This window comes from Lepisma saccharinum, chromosome 26, assembly GCF_977018435.1.
Source record: "Lepisma saccharinum chromosome 26, izLepSacc3.1, whole genome shotgun sequence".
Taxonomy (NCBI): domain Eukaryota; kingdom Metazoa; phylum Arthropoda; class Insecta; order Zygentoma; family Lepismatidae; genus Lepisma; species Lepisma saccharinum.
The window spans coordinates 4,322,429-4,345,972 of record NC_139254.1 but is presented as its reverse complement, the minus strand read 5'-3'; the positions used below and the strand labels follow the sequence as shown (position 1 = coordinate 4,345,972).

The following is a 23,544-nucleotide window of genomic DNA, read 5'->3' as shown; positions in this document are numbered from 1 at the left end:
TGTCACGGGAAATCTGTGGTGCAAGGCCTCGCGTAACAGTAGAAAAGGGGAGAAAGAGTGGGAGGAGCAAAGCAGTGCGCGCTGCTGCAAAAGGCTGGTAGTTGCAGCTGCGTTTTCCCCTCCATTCAATCACTTCCCCTCTCACTCGTTCATTGGTCGAGCCCTCTCGTGTCACTATTTGAGCAGAGAACTTGTTTTCGTTCGCTTGCTCCAGATCCCTGGGACAGGCTGTAAATGACATAAATGAAAACACTTGAAATCAGAAAAAAAATTACAAGAACAAGAAACCTTAATTTTATAGAGTAGAACATATTTTGTTTGAAACTTTTTCCTACCTGTAACAGTTATTGAAATATGACCTTTGAAAAACTAAACCGCAAATTTTCAATATGGTGGAGGTAGTGTGCGTTAACACCATGTACAGATGTGCATGTAGATGTAGTTGCATCTACTCAGTGTTCTGTAGTTGTTGTTGACAAAAGGAGAGTTTCCCTTGCATCTAGGCCAGCCATTGGCGAGTTGTAACATAGCATTTGGTTAGCAAAATCACCAAACTATATAACAGGCCTTTCGCAATGCTTCACGTTGCTTTGACAATTCCATACAGCTTTGGTCAATCATTTCTCTCTCTCTCTCCTTGGGTTGATCTGTCAGCTGCGATTTAATACATTTCACCGTGATTCGCGTGAGAAATTTGTCACACCGGGGAATATTTATGCAGATGACGTCACATGGCGTGTGTACCCATTTAATTGGATGTTCATGTCGCATTAAGCACACAAAGGTGTTGGTTTTGCACGGATTCCCTATGCTCTCTCAAGGGTAAAATGCTACGTCACTTTTGTGATCTTTGCACGTACCAGTCCCTTACCATAACTAAACTGAACGTCCATCTCAGAAGACAAAAATATCCTTACCTATGTTAAAATCTGAGGCTGCAAAGAGGCACTTGGCTCCCAGGAACAACACGCAACACAGAGGATTATATTGACTTTGATTCCAGACGCCAGAGTCTCGTTAGTCTGAAAATTACGTGGATGTTGACATTTGGGTGTATTCAGAGGATAACCCTATACACCCCATCAATTCCATGTAATCACCATTTAATCCTAAGATAGTGTACCGACTGTACTTTGGTTGTAGCTTTGAGATCAAGACTGCCCATGGGCCTTACATGGTACATGTCAGAGTAATGCTGTAACACTAAGAGAATGGTTGAACGGTATTCATTTAATGCCTTTTGATGTATCTATGATATGGCCTGAACCAAGGGACAACGTGACAGATTATTTTTGTTGTACCGTAATGCATGGCTATGCCTCGAACAATAAAAGCATATACGTCGTCCCCGGCTATGAGTACGAGAACTCGGGTTCGGTATCCCATTCTACACCCTCGATTTCGGAGGTTGTTTTTTCTTCTTATGAAGATTATGTGATGCTAATTATGAGTAACAAAAATTTGGAGCGAGGAAACAAGTATTTACGAATGTACAGCCGTTTGAAATTGAGATATTGTCGTTTGATATTGTTGAGTCCAAATTTCCCACCGATTCCGGGCTCCGACCCTGCGGTAATTGACCTACCGCTACCGCGGCCCCGCCTTTATCTATAGAGTCTCTTTTAAAGGCATGTTACAAATTGGCCGGAGTCACCTGCCCCCAACACTATTTCTCACTGTTTTCCGCCTTGACACATGAAGATACCAAAAATGAAGGCTAAAATTAAACCTAAGAAGGTAACTTACCTCTTTTTACAAAGGTTGAATTGCGGGTCGAAGCTAAATGTGTAAGTCCAAAAATGAAGTAACTCCTACGTTGAAAGTCCTTGTTGTCCTTTTCCACAGAATACCACCCTCCACTCCCTTCCCATCATAAATATAAGAAGTCGCAAATTATCCCATCCCACAAGTCATTTAGAAAATACAACCCTCCCCTTTACGGCCTGCAGTTCCCAAAAAGAAATAATTAATTCCAATTTCTGAAGTCGCATAAATGAAATCCAATGTCTGAAATGTCCAACCCACCAATATATCACACAAATAACATATCGCAATCGCAAATGTTCCCATTGCACAAGTCAATCGCAAGAAGAAAAAGAAAAAAATCAGACGTGCGCCTGTGACATGAATCCATCATCCGCCATGATAGAAGCTCTGAAAAACCTTTTTGACTTTACGCAAGGAATTTGAATTTAAAAAAAAACGTAAGTTTCGTAGCACGTAGCGTGCCTTCCAAATATTACAGACTTAGCATTAAGTACTTGACTGATCTTCTTCCTAAAGTAAAGAAGAACATTTTAAATGAATAATTTGATTGGTGTCGAAATAAACTTGTAACAGTTGGAGAATCATACAGACCATTTGCTGAATTCAAAATACACAAACCATGGTTTCATCATGTCTTGTGTTACAAGAAATGTAGATCGGATTATTTATGTAGCTATTAGGCAACATTTATTCAGATTTAGAGTAACGCACAATATGAGATGTGAATGCGGTTGGTAAAGTGCAGACAAGCAACCTATAATACTGGAATGTGCAAAATATGATAGGGAAAGAAATACATTATACAGGGTAGCCCAGAAAAGGTAACCGAACACATAATACAACGGTTCTACATTTCGGTTACCTTTTCTTGGCCACCCTGTACAAAACTTTATATAATTTAGAGGTTCAGCTTCCAAAAAAATTGAGAAGTTTTGTTGTCAATCCGGATGTTCGGAAGGGTTATAGTCTGTCAATGTTTTTAAGAAAGCATAACATACAATTGTAAAGGAGAATATTTTTCTTTTATCTATGTCTGTGCAATGGAAGGAGGGGGCCAGAAAAGACTGATATTTGTATTGTAAAGCAATTATGTATGTTTATATGCATATTATAATGGACAAGAAACGGATTAAAATCTGTTAGGCCCAAAAATGAAATAATAATAATTATTATTATTATTATTACAGTAAGACCTCGTTAATCCGGACTAATGGAGGGGATAAGTTCACCGGTTTAACGAAATACCGGATTAACTGAAAAAACCTAAAAGAACAGTAGAAAGGCATAAAAACTCCGTTTATAGAAAAACTCAATATGCTGACCAAGGCAGAAATTTATTTTATTATAGAACATAAACTAAACGTAACGTTTCAACCTTCTAGCAAGGTCTTCTTCAGACTCTGCACCAAGTACAAATGTTTATAACAACAAAACACGTTTATTATGGTGTATTTAAAGAGAGTAGGCCTAAATACACTACACAGTACAGTATAAAGTCTTGCGGGAAACATAATTTCATCAGTGGTTGACTGCCTTTTCTTTGGGAAGTTATCTTGTTGACTTCTAGCCACATTTAAAACCTTGCATTCTGCTCTTCCCCCCCTTTTGCCTGTCCGGATTAAGCGAAGTCCGGCTTATCGGAGACCGGATTAACGAGGTTTTACTGTATTACGCTCCAAAGTTGTATATTTCATTTGTGCACACCCCCTAACGTTTTTCCCTAAGCACACTCCTGATAAGAAATAACTGATTAGTCATGTGTGTTTTGAGTTCGAGATCGTCCACACCTCCAGTTAAATCGATTGCATTGTGTTCGTTCCGTGGCCTCGGGATTGGCTGAAACTGACTAACATGATCCCCCAAACGCATTGTCCATCGTGAAGGTAGATTTCTAAGAAACAATTCCGTGGAATGACGTCGCACCATAGACTTAACGTCACTTCTAGAAACACATCTCGCTTCTCAGAAACTAGGGCTACGTCACACCCAGAGCATCAGAGAGGCTTTTGTTAATTCGTTGCACTGGAAACGATTCGCGAGGATAATTATGGATTCCTGATTCGTCACGATCCCTCCTCTATACTCGCTGAAAGTTACTTGTTTTGATTTTGCTCTTGTGTGACTTGGAGAGCGGATACGTCGACAGGTAGGTTCATATGATGTAGCACTGTTCGGAGTTTGCTTGTGCAGAGTGTCTACCTTCTTCTTGTTTTTTCCACTTTTGTGTGGGGTTGCCTCTATCCACTCCTTCCACCCCTCCCGTTCTCTTGCCATCCTCTTCATTTCATTTCCTTTCGTTTGTCCTATTCTACTCCTTTTTCGAATGTCTTCCGGGGTTCTACCCAGTGATGTACCATAGACTATAAGTTTACGTCTACATGCGTTGTCTACACGTAATCTACGCGTGGTTTACATAGACTACGTAGACAATCTAAAGTGCATTAAAAATAATTTTCAAGGCTTTCATGAAAGGAAAGTGACATTTTAAACTATATTGGTTCCTAACGAAATGGAAAGAATCCTATTTACAACAAAATTTCTCTTCTCTTCTATTATCAACTACGGAAGATAAATAGTATGCAAAAAACAACAACAGATGGCAGTCGTGAGGTAATAGAAGTCTTTTCCCCATAAAACACTAGAATATTTCCTATATTGGGTTTCTTCCTAGGTGAGAAATTGTTCGAATTTGGAAGAAAGAGCATGAAAAGTTCTCTTCACACATCAGCAACTGATACGCAGTATAATTTTCTTTTAATTCCACGGCGCCCTTTGTTATCACATTTTGCCATGTTCTTTACATAGATTACCTAATCTACGTGTATAAAATAGTCTACGTGTAGAATGTAGACTATTGTTGTTTACGCGTAGACGCACATCATGTTCTCCTTCCCTCTGTTTTTGCTTCCATTAATTCTTTTGCTTTTCTATCTTCGTCCATTCTTACCACATGTCCGAACCATTTTAGCTGTGTCAGTTTTTCTTCTTTTGGCTTCAGATTTATTTCTTCTCTGATTCCTTCATTACGTACTCTATCTCTTCTCGTTTTACCAACTATTCTACGGAAGCATTTCATCTCACCTGTCGTTACTTGTCTTACTTCTTTTCCTCTTACTGGCCAACTTTCACTTCCGTATAGTAAAATTGGTTCCACTACTGACTTAAGCCTCTATCACACGGAACTGGATTTCTAGTAGGAATGCCCTAGTTGGCGCTGAACTAACTATCTAGGTAGCAATCATGGCCGCCTGGCTGACTGCTTGACTGGCTTGGAGTAATAGGACATGTTCTAATTGCTACTTGCTTTCCTTGACTGGATTCTGTGGAACAGCCAATCAGAGCAAAGTTTCGCCATGTGAAGATAATCTGTGAGTGTGCAAAGGAGCGCTTTTGTCTGTGGTTTCCGAGTGTTACTCCAGCAATGTATAACATATACAGCATGAAAGGCGCGTTGAGTTACACCATCTATGCTCAGTGCACGTTGTTTACATTTGAAACAACTGAAATATTCTTCCATACGTGTACAGTAAACGTTGCAAAGTATGTATTTAAGCAGCGCCATTGTTTTGTTCCTAAAACCATTTAATACGAAGCGATATTCCTCTCGGTTGAATAGTTATCGTCGTTTCAAAGTGTGAAGTGATACATTGTTTACATCTCACGCGGCCGCCATTACAACTTCCTTCGTATGGGAACAAAAGTCTATCGACAAGTACGCTGATAAGTATCGTGTGAGGCGAAAACTAGCAAATTGGTAGCCAGTCCAGCGCCAACTAGGGCACACCTACTGGAAATCCAGTTCCGTGTGATGCGGGCTTTAGACACTTGTAGTTTAGTTCTGCTATCTATCTCCCTTTTTCCGAAAATGGTCTGCCGGCTTAGTGGGCAGCCTTGTTAGATTTCCTTACTCTTGCAGGGTGTCTACCAAAATAAGAAATCCAAAATTCTTGAGTTTTTCATAACTTATCCTTGACCTTTTTTTCCTTTTTCTTAACATGTATTCAATCGCCCCCTACTTAGGTATAATTGGAAATTAAGAAAATATTTATTCTTATTCTATGAAAAACCCCTACCACAAGGAGGGTTAGGAGGGAAACTGAAGCTGTACTTTAACAAAAGATTTAGAATTAATTAATTAATTAATTAATTAATGCATGTAAAAATTAATGCTTCGTCCTGGATGGGGAATGGCCACATTACTTTATTTAATATTTTTACAAAACTTCACGCATACGAGAATGTACTTCTTAAGAAACAAAGTTAACAAACCTTAACCACAACTCAATACAATTAATTTTAGATTTCAAAATATTCAATTTTATCAAATCCCAGAACAATATAAATTCACTATGGTGTAAAACAAATAGCAACATTTCTTGACGACAAGCATAATTTATTGGCTTTCTTGACCTATCTTGATTTCTTGACTGGTCGACACTGCAAGGTAATCGAATAGCTTGTAATTGAAAATGAGATCACCAGATGGTGCTGCGGGTTCTTGTTTCTTCCGGGATCGGGACGGAAACTTTTGTGTAAATTGCTGGGCACATGTCACTTCTTTTTAAATAATCAGTAAAGCAATTGATAAGAAAATAAGGTGGGCAGGTTTTAATGATGAGTAGGCATTATGTAAGTTTTGTACAAATGTATTCACTCGATTACACTATTTATATACTTCTCTATTATTCTCTCTTGTATCTCTATAATTACACTGGTCTACATATCAATTATTTTTTTCTGCTGACTTAGATATTTTAACTGATTCTATATAATTTGAGGTCGCTGATTCCAAATATGTAGTCAGAAAAGGTGTATCACGTCACAATTTTTCACAAATCACATTTGAAAATTTTCACAACATTATAATACTGGGCTAAACTCCAACAATTTTCCATATAGATATCTGCACATAATTAAATTATAGGACTATACATAGGTGGCGTAGCTGATAACAGGTATTAAGTTACATTGTTTCACAAGTCACATTTCATAATTTTCAGAAAATTATATCCGGCTACATTCCAACAGCACTTGCAAAGATAATGCGACGTAGTCAGATGTCCATGCACAGTATCACGTCACGTTGTTTAACAAACATACGTTTCTATTTTCTCAATAGGGAATTCTTAATGGACAAAACGTTTAGGCAATTCCGGCAAATTTATAAATTTGTTTCACGAGCAAATACAGTCAACACCTGATGCCTGTACTTATGTTAAACTTAACATACACCACAGAATAGCAGAACATGCATACCTACTTAGGCAAAAATTTTCGTTTCTTTGATTTTCTGAAGTAGGTGGCCTCAGAAACGTCACGCTGCAAGCAATAGTCGGCCATCATGTTTTCATTCCATCTCCCCTGATATCGGTGCTCCATGGTTTTTATGTCTTGGTGGAAGCGTTCGCCCTGTTCTTCACTTATGGCACCAAGATTGGACGGAAATACATCTAAGTGGCTGTGCAGGAAGTGAAGCTTGACACTCATATTTACTCGTAACTTTTGAAACGTCACCAACAAACTTTCAACTAGAACCTCGTAGTTGTGCGCCCTGAAGTTTCCAAGAAAGTTTGTAATGACATCAGAAAAGGCACACCATGCACCTTTCTCTGTGCGGTTCATTGTTTGTAAGAATTCTTCATCTTTCATTAGCATCCTTATCTGAGGACTATCTAAAATACCTGCTTTTACTTTCTCATGCGTCAATGCAGGAAATTTTGAGCAAATGTATTTAAAGCAAGCCCCATTCTTTTCCAGAGCTTTTACATACTGCTTTATTAATCCCAACTTAATGTGCAGTGGAGGAAGTAACACTTTCTTAGGATCAACAACCGGCTTGTTCTGGATGTTTTTCGCCCCGACTTCAAAGCTTTTCCTGGCAGGCTACAGCCTTCGTACCCAATGTTCGTTCCTTGCTCGACTGTCCCATAAACACAAAAGTAACATTGAAATGACCTTGAGATCTCCGCACACAAGCCAACTGTCATTTGCATACTTTATCTTTCGAAGCAGTTCTTTCATTGTTTCGTAGCTTTCCTTCAAATGTACGGAGTGGCCAACAGGAATGGATGCTAACTTATTGCCATTATGCAGCAACACACACTTAAACTCCTATTCGAGCTATCAATAAAAAGCCTCCATTCTTCTGCATTATACGTACATCCCATAGCTTCAATTAGTCCCTTCACATCTGTACAATAGACAAATTCTTAGCCCCTGTGAAAATATCTTAATAGTTGCCTCTCTCTGTCCCGATACATGAAGGTTGTTTAGTCTACACAGGTCCTGCATACTTTATGAGGTGCCCAGGATTTATCCGAAATATGCACTATATGCTTTCCTTACAAAGTCAGTAATATTTGTCCTTGGTTTTGGGGTTAACAATGTTCGAATAACTGATTGAAATAATATTCATTATAATAGTCCATGTGCTGCCATCTTGTGACCTCTTTACGGACTACGTTGTTTCATTGCTCTAAATATACATCCCTAATATTAGATAATTTTCTATTTTCCTCCGAAACCTGACGTGATAGAAAAAAACGGATTTCGGTTTTGGATTTACCACCCTCGAATTACTAAAGAACAACCATCAGTCTCCAGTCAGCAAAATGGACGTAGACCAGTGTTATCTATTTGTCTCATTTTTGTCCACGAGCCTAATGTTATTAAAAAGTGTGTTACTTAAAACCAACCACCTATGTATCAAATACATTGCATATCTTCAATTTGTGGCTGCTGGCAAAGGCAAGCCCAGGCAGCTGGCAAACTTCTGGAAAGAATTAGACAGGAGTGTAGTTAAGCCTTCCTGTACCCTATATAGAGGGCAGTTTTTCAAGTATGCATGATAAAAATAAGCTGACAAGACTATGGTATAATTTAGGTTTCCATTAAACTGAAAATTGTAAATAACAATTCCATTTCTATTCAAACATATACAAGGTTTGTACCAACCTAAATTGAAAATTCCTAACTTTTCTAGATTACCATGTACTTGAAAGTAATTTTCTGGCACACTGTTCAAATGAATTAAGTTTATCTATCAACGCTGAAAATAAGTTAACAAAAATAAAACATAAGGATATTTCTAATCAAAAATCGTGTTGCAGAGAAAGTAATGTGTGTTTTCAGATCTCTCATCCTGGAAATAAAAAACAAAACAATTAATTCCCCTGATTTTTCTAGTTTCTTAAATATGTTACAAAATTCATTCTCTATTCTACCAATTGTTAAGTTAGTTTATCTTCAATATTGTCCAGGATTACCCACTCAGTGGAAACCCTGATATATTATTTCTATTTTGATTTATGTAAGTAGCAATAAACGCTAAGAATATGATATTAAAGAAAGAACAGATTATTTCTTCTCAACCATTCCACTAACGAACTGAACAATATTTAGACAATTTAGCTCAATAAACCACAATGCTGAGCGTAATAATAGATGAACTCTAATAGAGTTGCTTCTATATTAATACAGGTATTGAATATAATAATAAGTTACTCTTTTGCAATCATATTTGTAGCAGAATGTTTGATGACGTTTTCAGATTACACGTACCATCTGCCAATACGATACCCGCGCCATCTGTCGATTGTGGAGATACCGACCGACCTTCCATTCAACGATTTCCAGGTAAAAAGATACTTTTTTGTGAACTGTTTAGCACAACGTTCTTCCTTAATTTTCTGCCTCAGCTCTGTAGATGCTTTGCTCGTCTGTGACGTTTCCTCAGAGAGGTGTCTGGTGCTTTTTGTCTATGGTGCTTTTGGTCCCATATATACGAGGGTAAGTCAAAAAGTATCCGCCATAACTTTCTTAACGTTGAGCGCACTGCCTTCAGCGCTCGCGTGCTAAAACGTAGTACTCTTGTGGTGATGTGGCCGAGCTTTGATCTTTATCGCTCCATTTTTCTTCCCTTTGTTACAGAGTAAACATGGCCGCTCTACTGGCAGTGTGCACCAAGGAAGAACAGAGATCAGTGGTCCGATTTCTATGGTCTGAAGGTGAGTCAGGAGCTGAAATTTATCGCAGGCTTTGAGTACAATACGGAAACAGCGCTCTATTGCGTAGAAGTGTGTGTGAATGGATCGAAAGGTTTAAAGTGGCTTGTCAGTGGTGGGTTGCCCTGCTCCCGCTTCGTGCTTCACGCCTGTCCGGCCATTTTTAAACCTCTTAATCTACTCACACACACTTCTACGCGGTAAAGCCCTGTCCCTGTATTGTACCGAAAGCCTGAGATGACTTTTAGCCCCTGACATACCTTCAGACCAGAGAAATCGGATCACTGATCTCTGTTCTTTCTTGGTGCACACTGACAGTGTAGCGGCCATGATTACTCTGTAACAAAGGAAACAAAATTAGCGATAAAGTTCAAACCTCGGCCACATGACCACAAGAGAATCATATTTTAGCACGCGAGCGGTGAAGGCAGTGTGGCCAATGTTAAGAAAATCATGTCGAAAGTGCAGGTAATTATTTACTTACCCTCGTATAACATTGTTTTGTCACATCATCCATTTCATTGATTCATCATTCATTCCCATCGTCGCGAGAGGTAGAAAAGAGACAAAAGACGTAAATAGAAAAAAAGGAAACTATTTTTAAGACAGTTCCATAGTGCAATATAAGGTGTCGCTGTAGCATGTCAGCTAACATTCATAGCGTGTAGAGTACATTAGGGTGAACAATTCTCTTAATAGTGTCTATCTATTTAAGATCTCATTTCAACACTACGAGCTCTGGAATAAAGGAACTTTATACTATAAAATGCAGTCACGTGCTACAAATTCCATATTGCTTCTCTACTTAACTAATACCGACGTTGTAACGACCATCTTTATTGAGAGAGACTCTAGCTTCCAGAATATGCTAGTAATGTTATATATTTCGTGGACAGATGACAGCTTTTATTATACGAACATTCGCTTGGGAGAACGACTTATAAGACAAATCAATAGTACAGATAATCGCTCTACTCATGCGTAATTTGTTTCTTATTGGTCACAACGTTATTCATGTGTTTGTTTTTACAGTCAGTTCCTCTGACTACAGTTTTCCATTCCAACCCACATAGATAAGAGGAAGTTTGAATGATAAATTTCTTACTGGCTGCCAGCTGGAACAAATTATGAATTGTTGATTTTTAAAAAAAGCCTCACCCCTCGTTGGTTACTCTTTTCGATGTAATTAGAGCTCAGAGCCTGATATTTTTTCCTGGTTCTTATACTGAACCCAACTCCAACTGGCGACTGGGAAACAGCGAATCAGCGATCAGTTGAATTTTCTTCGACTGCAATCGGGTATTTTCGAGTCACAAGGTACCGAACGTTGTTCGCTGGACGAAACAAATGAGCGTTGGATCCACCACATGTTGCCAAACGTACTGTAAAGCTAGAAAAAGTCTTCTCGGGCAACGATATTGCCAGCACCAGAAATCAACGGAGTGTTAATGGTACAACTGCACACCTGGTCCTACACAAGGGAGTTTCACACGAAAACTCTACAAACAAGCAAATAGACAACTGGCAAAAACAGAAGTATGCCTGGCAACGTTGCTTCGGAAGAGCTATGCGAGCCCTTCAGCATTTACTTCGCAACTGAGTTTGCTGACATCCATCGAGCCACACACAGTGTTGCCACATGAAGGGAAATTTCCCTACTTGCAGGGAAATTCGGACAGAAATATTTGCCAAAAGGGAAAAGGGAATTTCGATGAAAAATATCACAATTTCAGGGAAATTTTAAGACTTCTGACATTACATTATTACATTTTATTTAAGTTCCAGTTTCATATTAACATTTTTATTTTTTTTGATCCTTCTTATTTCTGCTCCCTTGAATATAAGCCTGCATCTATTTATATTTCTCTTACGTTTATTGCACGTCGGCTTTTCTGTATCTTCGAATAATTGTAACTATGAGAATTAACAATTTATTGGATTCCTGACCATGATTTTAACCTGGGACATCTGACCAGAAAGCGATGAAGCTGACATATATATATGAAGAATTTGTGTAACATTTTTTATTCATACGAACATGGACCAACGGAAATTTTACTGCCGCTGCTGCTACTACTACTATCACTGCTAATAATAATAATGATTATTATTACTTTTATTATATTTGTTTAGACCCGGTGGAGGCACATGGTGGTTCGGATCCCATTTTAAACTGTAGGCCCAGTCCCGATTAGCCTTACTGTGCATAAAGTGGACCAAATCAATCAATTAATCATATTTGTTTAGGTGAAGGGAAAAAATAGTCCAGAAAGGGAAATTTTGCCCCTTCGAAAGGGAAATTGTGCCCTCAGATTGTGGCAACACTGGCCACACACCTCCGAAGACGATTGGGGGACAGGAAGGGCCAGAAATAGCCGTCAAGGTCACCCGCCAGTTGGGGTTGCGTTCAGTATAGGACAATACTAAACGTAGCCAGTTTTACATAGATAGGAGACGACTCTTTGCTCATATTCCTCACGATGTGCATGCATATAATGATAAAGCCACATAAAAACCTACCGTAGTCATTCTGTAAGGCGTCTGACTGTCGTGATGGGGATCCGGGTTCAGTTCCCGGGATAGGTGGTCTGAAATGGGAATTTTTAAACTGTAGGTCCAGTCCCGATTAGCCTATCTGTGCATAAAGTGGACTTAAGAACAGAAACTCAACTCAGTTTTCTGACGAATATCGTTGATCCATTCTTTAAAGGGTGACTTGAATGCGTACTACAAGAAGACTTCCAGGTGTTCAAAAAAGGAGAAATTATTTTCTCTTCTATTCCCAAGACTTGGAAAGGCAGAGGAAAAATTTATCGCACTTGACCTTTGACCTTTGGGCCCTTGAACAAGAGTTGCGTTTTCCCGCAGCTACATGTCGTTCCTGCAGGAAGAGAAAGTTGATTCTCCAAAAAGTTTTCTTCTTCCAGGACCTTCCAGCGTATCTTGTTCACTGCATCATTATTTCCAGAAACATTCTCCAGCAGTCGACTTGAGATAGAGCCAAAGGGCCAGCCTTACGTAAAGTCGAAGCGCTCCGGAAACTAATGTTGTCGGAACCTGTAGAACTAACTATATTCAGTGTAATTCAAGAGAGAGATGTAAAATTTTCAGTTTTAAAGAGGGGTGTGGGGAGGTCTGACCCCCTTTTTACCCAATTGCCAACCTCTCTTCCACGTAGTACACCCTGGACTGAATCTTGCAGCCTAGCGAGGCACTGGTGTCTGAACTTGCAGGCAGTACAATCCTCTGTGAGGCTCGTGTCGTGTGCTGTCCTGGTGTGTTTGTGATTGTCCCTTCATTCATTTCACCATTCATCCTTATCATCGCGATTGGCCAAAAGTAGCAGGAAAGCGAAGTAAAATAAACTAAATTAGTTTTAAAGACTGGTATCATTTGCATTAATAATGTAATTAAAGAGTATGATATTTAAGAAATCGATATCTAATGCATTCTCTGCCCACTATTCGAGTCCCGAGGCTATTTCATCTTCATCGCCACAATTAGCCAAAAGTGGCAGAAAAGTAGCCTAACACACACAATTATACAAATATACAGGGTAATTCAAAATAATTGATCAGATTTCAAATGGCCCTATATTTTGAGTTTGCTGCATCACAGTGGTGAGTGATAGATCAATGTAGAGGAAAACTCATGACTAGAGCCCGGATTTTAGGCAAAGTGCCTATTCGTTTCCGACGCTGGAAGACAAAAATTGAACACAAAAGTACACCTATCCGAAGGTTCTTAACATTCTGAACAATACTTTATGTTGCCTTCCTTTGCCTATTTCACCTTACGCTGCCTTTTTCAAATATTTTTGCCTTTTTCTTGCCTCTTTTGACATTCCGACTAGGCATTTTTTTAAATTATATTTCTCTTCTTCTATTTGATTTCGTTTTTCAATAACCCTTGTTATTCAAATTATTATTTGTAAATACATTTTTAAAGATTCAAGAAGAATTTAAGTCCTTCTCTTCAATTTTTAATGCCTCTTCTTCAATTTTCACTGCCTCTTTCTGAAACTTGACTGCCTTTTTTTTTTCAATTTTAGTTTCCTTTTTGCCTGCCATTTTTAATACTTTTCAGTGCCTGAACATCTGGGCTCTACTCATGACATTTCATATTGAACCTTATACGTGCTAAAACTAACTTCCCTTAGTAATATGAACAACATTGAGACTATAGTTTTTTCAGTTCGAATGTGCGGTTCAAGGACATCCACCCAGCTCCCCGCTTCCCTCTTCCTCACTCCCACTCCTATGTTTTCCCCGTGCAGCACCCAATGAACAGGCAGAGGCAGCAACTTGTGATCTTTTGGAGGGGAACAGGCGATTGCTTGGGAGACGATGCCGTTACCTTGAAGCACAGTTTGGAAATGAAAGTATAGAGTCAAGTTACTACACAGTACAACATGCCGATTGGCGCACACTACACGGTACTAACAAATCGGCTTGGTTTCTCCATATTGAAGGCAATGACGACACTCATAAAGCACGTAGTCACGTAAGAATAAACCAAATGGCGCAAATATCGGGTGACATAGGAGGCCAACTAGATCACACAAAGCGTTTTGTTGTCTAGTTGCCACATTCTTTTACAATACACAGTGGAGACATCTTGCGCCGTGATATTAAATATTATGGCTTTTCCTTTATGTGTATGTGTCATTTGCCACGTTGGCGCTGTATATGGCCATTTTTTATATTGGATGAATAATTTTGAATTACCCTGTATTACTCGAGCAAGTTGATCCCTTTCCATTATTTGCCTATATGTACCGCCATAGCTTGAGGGTTGAAACGATCCCATTGAAAACTAATGGTAACACTGCGACCCAGTAATGCTCGCGACTGTACATATCAGCGCTACCCTGAACTCCATAGCCCCAGAGCTAGAAATGGAAGGGAGCGGATCGGAACGGCGTTCCGGTTCGTGAATATCTGGAACCTTCCAAGGGCGCCCGCAGGGAGCGGCTATGGGGGAGGGGCACTTGCCCCCCTGAGATTACTGGAGAGAGTTAATGTAATTCGAATGCTGAAATTGTAGCGATATTTTATAACAAAAGATGTTTTCTGTGACTTACAGGCCACAAGCTACAGCAATAATAATAATAATAATTATTATTATTATTTGAAGTAGGGTGACACTGATTATCTAACTATAAAAAAACAGCTTTTTGTCTGTATAAAGTTATGCAGAATATGGAAATTATAAATGTACGTAATTTAAAAAAAAAAACATTATAATAACAAAAATAATAGCAACAATGAAAAGAGGAATAACAAAATAATAATAATAATAATAATAATAATAATAATAAAAAGTTTCTATGACTTTGCCCCCCTTCCTGAGAAAAAATCCTTCGGACTCCCTTCTTCCCGTTCCGTCTCGTCAGAAATGGCAACGAACAATTCTGGTTCATTTATTTATTTTGTTTTGCATATTTCACTTCATTTTGATTTTCACTGTGATTGTTAATACTCCTTAATAGTACAGTCATGGACACTTCTGGGTTGTTGCAACCCCATTGACTTTCAATGGGATCATTACAACTCGGAAGTGTCCGCGACTGTATAGCATATATAAGCTTCCTCTCTACGCGGAGATGCGTTGTTACCCCGAGGGAACTTAGCGTCTATGTTGCCTTCATCTGTTACGCCATGTGGTTTTTTTTTTTTACTCTTTATTTCCATAATCCAATAGCGCTACAGTCCAATATTGGGCCCTGACCAGTGATGTGAGGTAGACTATAAGTTTACGTCTACATGCGTTGTCTACACGTAATCTACGCGTAGACATAGACTACGTAGACAATCTAAAGTGCATTAAAATTAATTTTGCAAGGGTTTCATGAAAGGAAAATGACATTTTCAACTGTATTGGTTCCTAACGAAATGAAAAGAATCCAATTAACAACAAAATTTCTCTTCTCTTCTATTATCAACTGTGGAAGAAGATAAATAGTATGCAAAAAACAACAACAGATGGCAGTCGTGAGGCAAGAGTGGTCTTTTCCCCATAAAACACTAGAATATTTCCTATATTAGGTTTCTTCCTAGGTGAGAAATTGTTCGAATTTGGAAGAAAGAGTATGAAAAGTTCTCCTCACACATCAGCAACTAATACGCAGTGTAATTTTCTTTAAATTCTACGGCGCCCCTTGCTAAGTTATAACCTTTAGCCATGTTGTTTACAAAGATTACGTCATCTACGTGTATAAAATAGTCTACGTGTAGAATATAGACTATCGTTGTTTACGCGTAGACGCCATCCCACGCGGGCCACCAGGGGGCGTGGAAATCAGCAGCGAGACTAGGGGGACGGGAGGTCGGCCCGACCGACCCTCAGCCGTTGTAGGACTTCGCGACCGGATTACGCTCACTCACTCGGAGCTCTCAATTTCCTCACGATGGTGGGTTACAGGCCGAAAATTCCCAGAGACTGAACCCGGGATCGAACCCATGCCGTCCAAAGGCTTAGATCGCACGGCCACGGAGGAAGACTTATGTTAATTATTATTTTTTCTTGTGTCTTGTGGACTCGATTGTTCTGATAGAGATATATCCTCCTGCACAAGAACTTTACACAAGTTCGGGTTCTCTATTGTGGCCACTCAGTTTTCTTAAGCAAAGCAGATATATAGGGTGAGGCAGTTAAACTGGAAGATTTAAAGAATTCACAAAATATATAGAAAGCAAATATTAGTTAATTTTTGAACATGAATGTTCTGTACATGAGTTGAAATTACTAGTGTACCTAAAAAATGTTCATTTTTTTAATATGGTGTCAGTAAGATGGCGTTCTTGGTTTTGCACACATTGTCGGAGTCTAAGAGTAAATCCGCCCATAACGTTATGCTGACATGTTGGTAACCTATTTCCTGCCGGTCCTCGATGACTATTACCCAGATGAAGAAACACTCTTCCAGCAAGATGGTGCAACTAGCCGTACTGCCAGAGTGTCTAAGGATGTGCTTAGACTCGCATTTATGGTCTCTCATCATCACATTCGGCGATATTCCGTGGCCTGCCCGTTCACCCGATTTGAAGGCTCCTGACTTTTCCCTTTGGGGTTACCTCAAATCCAAAGTATTCAAGGACAACCCTCCAAGAACCAGGGATAATTTAAAGGAGCGATTTCGGCAAGAGATCCACAACATTCCGTTGGAGATGCTACGAAGCGTCATGGGCGGATTTACTCTGAGACTCCGACAATATGTGCAACACCTAGGACACATCTTACTGACACCATATTAAAAGAATGAACATTTTTCAGATACACTAGTAATTTCAACTCATGTACAGTACATTCATGTTCAAAAATTAACTAATATTTGCTTTCTCTATTTTTTGCAATTTTTTTAATCTTCCCGTTTGACTGCCTCACCCTATACTACCGATTTTTTTAAAGAATGAATCCAAATCTCTATCATACGCAAAATAACAATAGGCATGGATTCATTATTTTAATAAGCATACGTACAGTCACCGGCAATACAAATGTGACAGTTATATCCTAAAATCCTCGCTTCCCTGCAAGGCGTTATGTGTGTTGCATAACTCCACGATGTTTCATTTGAATATTTCTTATTAAAATGTCCTTATCGCCATAGAGTTAGGCAACACACATAACACCTTGCGAGGAAGCGAGTATTTCAGGATCGAGGTGTCTCATTTTTATTGGCAGTGACTGTACATTGATTTTTTTTAAAAAAAAAACACCGTTGGGTGAACTGATTACCATTCACAATTTTCGTCTGTTTTAATTTTAAAAAGGAAGAAAATTCCAGAAGACTCGTTGAATTGCTGTTTCAACTCAACTTGATGCACAGATGGCCTAATCAGGACTGGACCTACAGTTTAAAGTGGAATACGAACCACTATGCAATGTGGGTCAAGCGGGTATCGAACCCGGGACTTCAGAAGACTTGTGTCTTATATTATTTGACGTTTATGTAAATATCTTAATATTATCTGTAATAAAGCGCGTCAACAGTCATTAATCTCGGCGCTGTAGTAGTCGGAGACGAAGACAACATCATGGTAACTCAAGGGGTCCCGGGTTCGATACCTGGTGGAGGCACATTGCACAGTGGTCCCGATCCCACTTTAAACTGTAGGTCCAGTCCCGATTAGCCTATCTGTGCGTAAAGTGGACTTAAAACGTCAATTCAAGCTCAAGCATCATGGTAACCAAGGGAAACCGTCCAGTTTCGTAAAAAATTCCGTTTCGAGCCATGCATAGGCCACATCATTACTTCATTATTCATCCTAGAACGGAAAAAGAGCGAGAGCAAAGAAGGTCGGGAGGCAACGCGAGCAAAGTTAATTGCAAGCATCTGGAAAGGATCGCTTGAAATGTTTCAGGATGGAAAACCGCCGAAGTACGCAGCGTATACACAAAGATGAAATTCCGATCCCGTCCAAAAGCGAAAAGCAAGCTGATGCATATTGGTTGCTGCTTCAACGACGGAATCAATACACACGCGAAACCCACATAATTTCAAACCAGGAGCAGCATATTCTGAAGAACTAATCACGCCAGTTAGAACTGGCAACCTGCTTTCTTCTGCTTCAATCCATCAAGTAGCCCTGTATCGCTCTTCCTCGCTTCACAGATTCGGGAAGGGGGTGGTGGTTTTTACAAGAACAGACGTAAAAGGGTTTACAAACAGTAGCTTAGCTTCCCAAGTAGCGTTGAAAAGTCTTAACATGAATGAATATGCCTGTTAACCAGATTTGTTCTACAAGAAACTTCAAATATTCATATCAAACTTCACCGAGGGGCTTCTACCCCCGGCCGGCGTAGCATCATAGCTTTATAATCAAGGGGTCCCGGGTTCGATACCCGTTGGAGGCACATGTTGGTTCGGATCCCACTTTAAACTGTAGGTACAGTCCCGATTAGCCTTACTGTGCATAAAGTGGACTTAAAACACCAAATCAACCAACCAAACTTCGCCGAGCGGGCTATGGCGTACCAGAGAAACGCCATAATATTTCCCGATCATGACTAAAGTGTAAATCACCAACCCTGAGACGTTCTGTAAACAAACCGTCCCACCGATTCGATGTATCACTCCGCGTCAGCTGATTCATGACCGCCGACTACCGCAATCATCTGCTGTTACACCCATAGAACTCGCCATGTTGAAAGTGGCACTACTTCCTTGCTGTTCACATGATTATTTTTAGAAAATAACCAATGTTATAAAATATCATTATGTACACAAATCACTAAGCTCATTGAAAGTTACAATGCATATTCCTACAAAATGTTTACACTTATCTTGCCTTGCCATGTCACCAAGTTATTTTACGAAGTGCACTATATTTGGCAGAACAAAAATCGTTATTTGGATGCTTGTCAAAGTTTCCAACCGCAATAAATTTACGAACTTTCTTTGTCTTGTTTTGATCATCAACATCAATTGGACTTACAGCATTGCATATGGCTGTTTATGCCCATTATATATTTTATTTACATAAGATACAATTTACATAAAATCTACAAATTTCAAATACACTCCTATCTATATCAAACCTTTTATCATTTTGTCTAAAAAAATGCAAGTAAAATATATTCAATTCGCATGCAAGAAACCAAATTTATGGGAAATGATTACTGGTGCAAAGAGTTAACCATAAAGGTGAAGCAATAAGTACAAATGAAAGAGCATTGGGTTTAAAGTGAGACGTCATTTGCGGCAGCGTATCCCATACTACAAATTGGCCACTTTTTTACCTTACGTAATGAATCCTGTAACATCGCTGGATTTCCATGAGGATTATTTTACTTCTATGAGTTTACAATGCTTTCTGCATGCACGTGCTTTTGTTTGCAGAAGGTCTCAGGGTTGGTGATTTGAACTTTAGTGTTCGGAATTTGATGATCTAAAAAATGTCAAAAAATTACCTATAGAATGATTTTAAAATTGTTAAAAACTCATCTAAAAATGGTAAAAAAAAAAAACTAAAAATAATTTTCGCTCTGAAATGAGAGCTTGATTTTTTCATAAATTACAGTAGAGTAGTTGAATAATTGGATAAAACCCGTTGTTCGGTGGTTTGAACTATGGAAGCAAAGGGTTAAGAGCAATCGAGTGCTAATGTTGTTTTCTATATTTTTACATCAAGGTTTTCTGTGTAAGTCATTCACCTCCTTTCCGAGTGGCAGGGCCATCTAGCCCACCTTAAAATAGTCTCAGCCCACCCGTCTGCCCACCCAAATATAATGAATACATGATATATATTATTTAGATAACGCAAAGTAAGAAGCTAGTAAATAATTATATCATAAAGCACACAAAGAGGCCTTAACAAATGACTAACGTAACTCAGTTCCACATCCTAAGTGAAGAACGCTTCTAGGTTCCCATTAGGTTGGTTTCCTTCCATTAACGTGCGAGAAATGATTAAGCGCCCCAAAAGGATCAAATTAAACTTTTAACACGCACAAAAACAATGAGTAAACCTACAAAAATAGGAAACAATTGTTGAATAAATTTGTTGAAAATGGTTATTCCAGAATTATTTCTACTATTCCGGTAACTGTGACTAAATGAGTTTTGTTAAATTTAATCTTCTTTTATGTTATCAGTGGAATATAATTTTTTCATTTTTACGTTTTGTCTTGTAAAAGCATCGAGAAGCTTTTCTTTAACCGATGAAAGCTTATTTCGCATTATTTTTATAATATTTTTTTACAAAATACAGGAAATTGATGTGCCGAATTTTTAACACTGATAGAAATTGCATACAAAATATTTGTAATAATTGCATTATAAAGTATGAATTTGAGCCATGAACAAGAATGCTCCAGTACAGCACAACGTTCATGAACGTCGCTCCACCTTGAAAAATTCCCCTAGGCATGAACACCGAACCAGTTCCCACCTCCAGATATTTTATCCATCCTTGAGCCCACCCCCAAGAAAAATTTCTTGCGACGCCACTGCCGAGTGGGCCTTGCAAGATACAGTAGTCGGCCAGCATCTGAAAATACAGTTGTGTTTAGCGTGCATCAGATTATATTTTTATATATTAACCCAAGATTAAAACCATTAGAGTGGCTACCAAGGAAATCTCAAACTAGGCTTCACACAAAGTATTCAAGTTTACTGGAAGAAAAACAAATTTACCACAATTAATTATTTAATGCATTGCCAAACATTTCAGTTAAAAAAGAAATATTGTGCTTTTCCATTGACGGTAATTTATATTATTGGCGAACTTACTAAAAGGATCATGTAAGCTATGCTAGCAAATGCATTTACATTCGCGAAATAACAGGCAAGGAGAAAATTAAACCTCAAAACTGAAGAAAAATACAACAAAAACGGCACAAAATACCGAAAAATGACCTAAAAGCAAAAAAAAAATGCATAAAAAATGGAAAACAAAAATAATGTTTTCTGATTCTGACCGAACGGAAACGGGCTGATATCAGGTTCAGCGTTCTTTTCAAGGCTCAGAGAGAGAAAAAAAAGAGATGATTTCTCATCAACTTCCGACCCATACTCATAAATAGGGCTCGGCGACTGTGATGTTTTGCTGTATTAGTGCCTCTTTTGAAGTTTCCATGTACGAAATTTTTGAAGATTCTAAGTTCAAATTGCAGTATGGCGTAAGTTAGCAAATGATTCTTTTATCAACGTTGTGAACATTTCATAGAATCAGTAACAATTCCTTACTCTCTGTCCCCCAACACACAACTGTCTGCTTTCTCATATGATTTAGCGATGTTTTGAATATGGTGATACTCAAAGTCAGTGGCGAAGCGTGACATTTTTACGTAGTCATCGCAAGACTTGCCAAACGTCAGGATCAATCTTTCAACCGTGGAGGGGGAGATTTCTACATTGATAATGATGATAACAGTGTTCGTACAGACGTGTGAAGTAGAGATGGCCAAATTCATTTTCTTCTACGTTGTATATGGTCGTAAAATAAGGAAGACTAAACTTTCTTAAATTCTACCCGACAAAATGGAAAAATTGTTAAACGTCTCTCTCCGAAATCCGGGTAGCTAGTAAAATTTCCGAATCGAGATTTTAAATGTTCCGGAATCCTGATGTTGTTGACCATCCCTGGTGTGAAAGTAAGATATGTTAGGGAAAAGGTTCTGTCTAAGTAAGTATGTGTGTCACCTCGAGAACATAAATCTGGATCAGTCTTGTCATTCGTAAGCATAGTGAACACAAAACAACATTGAAGTACTTCGTGTTTTGTAAAGTAAGAACATTATTTTCAGAAAACGATATTTGAACCGCAGGATCAAAAGAAAGAAAATAAATGAAAAGGAGAAATACTGTGAAGGAAATACAATGGATACAGAACTGATCCTCCCCCCCCCCCCAAGCTCTTTCTAGCACTAACCGTGAGGAAATATATGCTTTTGCTTACTTATGACGTCACTGAAAGTCTGCCGTGCCGTGTTTGTAAACAAGGGGGCTGAAAAAGGGCCTGTTATGACCAGACCTTCAAGAGCGGGGGAAAAGCGGTCGAAGGAGCTTGGATTCGCAGACCTGCTGCGATACGTTGGCCCACCTGACACCATTGCACTCAACAGGAAACGTAGCGGGACGGCTGGGCACGAGGGGTAGAACTGGGCTCTCCTTTCGATTCGCTAAACTTAGCGAATCTCTTGCGTATTTCTAGCTGTTTCATGGCGTCGAGTGACTAATTTCGCTCAAATATGCGAGTATTCTGACTTATTTTTTACTTCTTCTCTAAAATATTTAAAAAGCAATTTTTATTATTATTTTGCTTTGTCATCGCTGCATCTCTCTATGACCTCTGCTCAAAGTCTTATTATATTAGTAGGTGGTTTCCTGGCGCCTGATTTTCAGAGCTGGCGCCTAGCTCTTAAGAAGATTTTTCGAGCACTGCTCATAGGCAAGTTTGCATTTCAAGAACAAAGGGAAATATTTGTACCATATGACTAACTGTTACAGGGTGGGGTGGGGGTGAACATTTGCCTTTGGATACTTGATCCAGTGGTGAGGTCCAGCATTTTCACTGCTAATTCACAGACTGTCACTACATCACCCATATTCAATTTACATTGCGGAGAGCAGTATGCTGCCGAAGATCGCATCGCATATGAAACTAAACCTGTGCAACATTTCGAGTATCAATTTACAATAATGAATCCGGTCGTAGATAATTACAACAATCCATTGTGATGGACATATCATATCTTCTCTTTGGTGATAATTCGAGTGAGGCACGGTTTTTGCATGACGCTCCTAATGGGGATATGGGTTTACCCTAGAATGCAACACCCAATTTCAAAGCACTGAAACAAGCCTTGGCATTTGAAAACAGTACACAAAACCCAATTTGTTCATTTGCCAGGGTTTCAAGCAGAACTGAGACAGCTCTAGTTTACCAATCGGTATGGGGTCAAGGGTTCCTTACCCGCTTGATGTACATTGCACAGTGATTCAGATCCCACTTTAAACTGTAGGTCCAGTCCCGATTAGCTTATCTGTGCATAAAGTGGACTTAAAACAACCAATCAAACCAATCGGTACAGTGGGAGAACGTTTCGTTTTAACGACAATACCGAAACGAAGACGATAGCAAAATAAAGTCTATAAATATGATAGAAAATTGAAAACCTCAATATGCTGACCAAGGCAGTAATTTATTTTATTATAAAACATAAACTAAACGTAACGTTTTAACCTTCTAGCAAGGTCTTCTTCAGACTCTGCACCAAGTACAAATGTAACAAGGTACAAAACAGGATGATATATATATACACAAAC

At 38.9% G+C, this 23,544-nt stretch overlaps 1 protein-coding gene across 5 annotated transcripts in view; it reads left to right on the top strand.

Moving 5' to 3' along the window:
* Rab3 (RAS oncogene family member Rab3) overlaps positions 1–23,544 on the top strand; it is a 192,159-nt gene that overhangs the window by 52,407 nt on the left and 116,208 nt on the right. For 2 of the 5 annotated variants that reach the window (XM_083112788.1, XM_083112787.1), the window contains exon 2: positions 9,317–9,402. The exons of 2 other annotated variants lie outside the window; for them this stretch is intronic. Coding sequence is in view for 1 of the 3 variants with exons in the window: in XM_083112787.1 (XP_082968913.1) it covers positions 9,317–9,402 (86 nt within the window). In the remaining 2 variants the exon portion in view is untranslated. Of the gene's footprint in view, positions 1–3,877; positions 3,914–9,316; positions 9,403–23,544 lie in introns of those variants that run through there. One more of the 5 variants, XM_083112789.1, reaches the window with a different exon arrangement.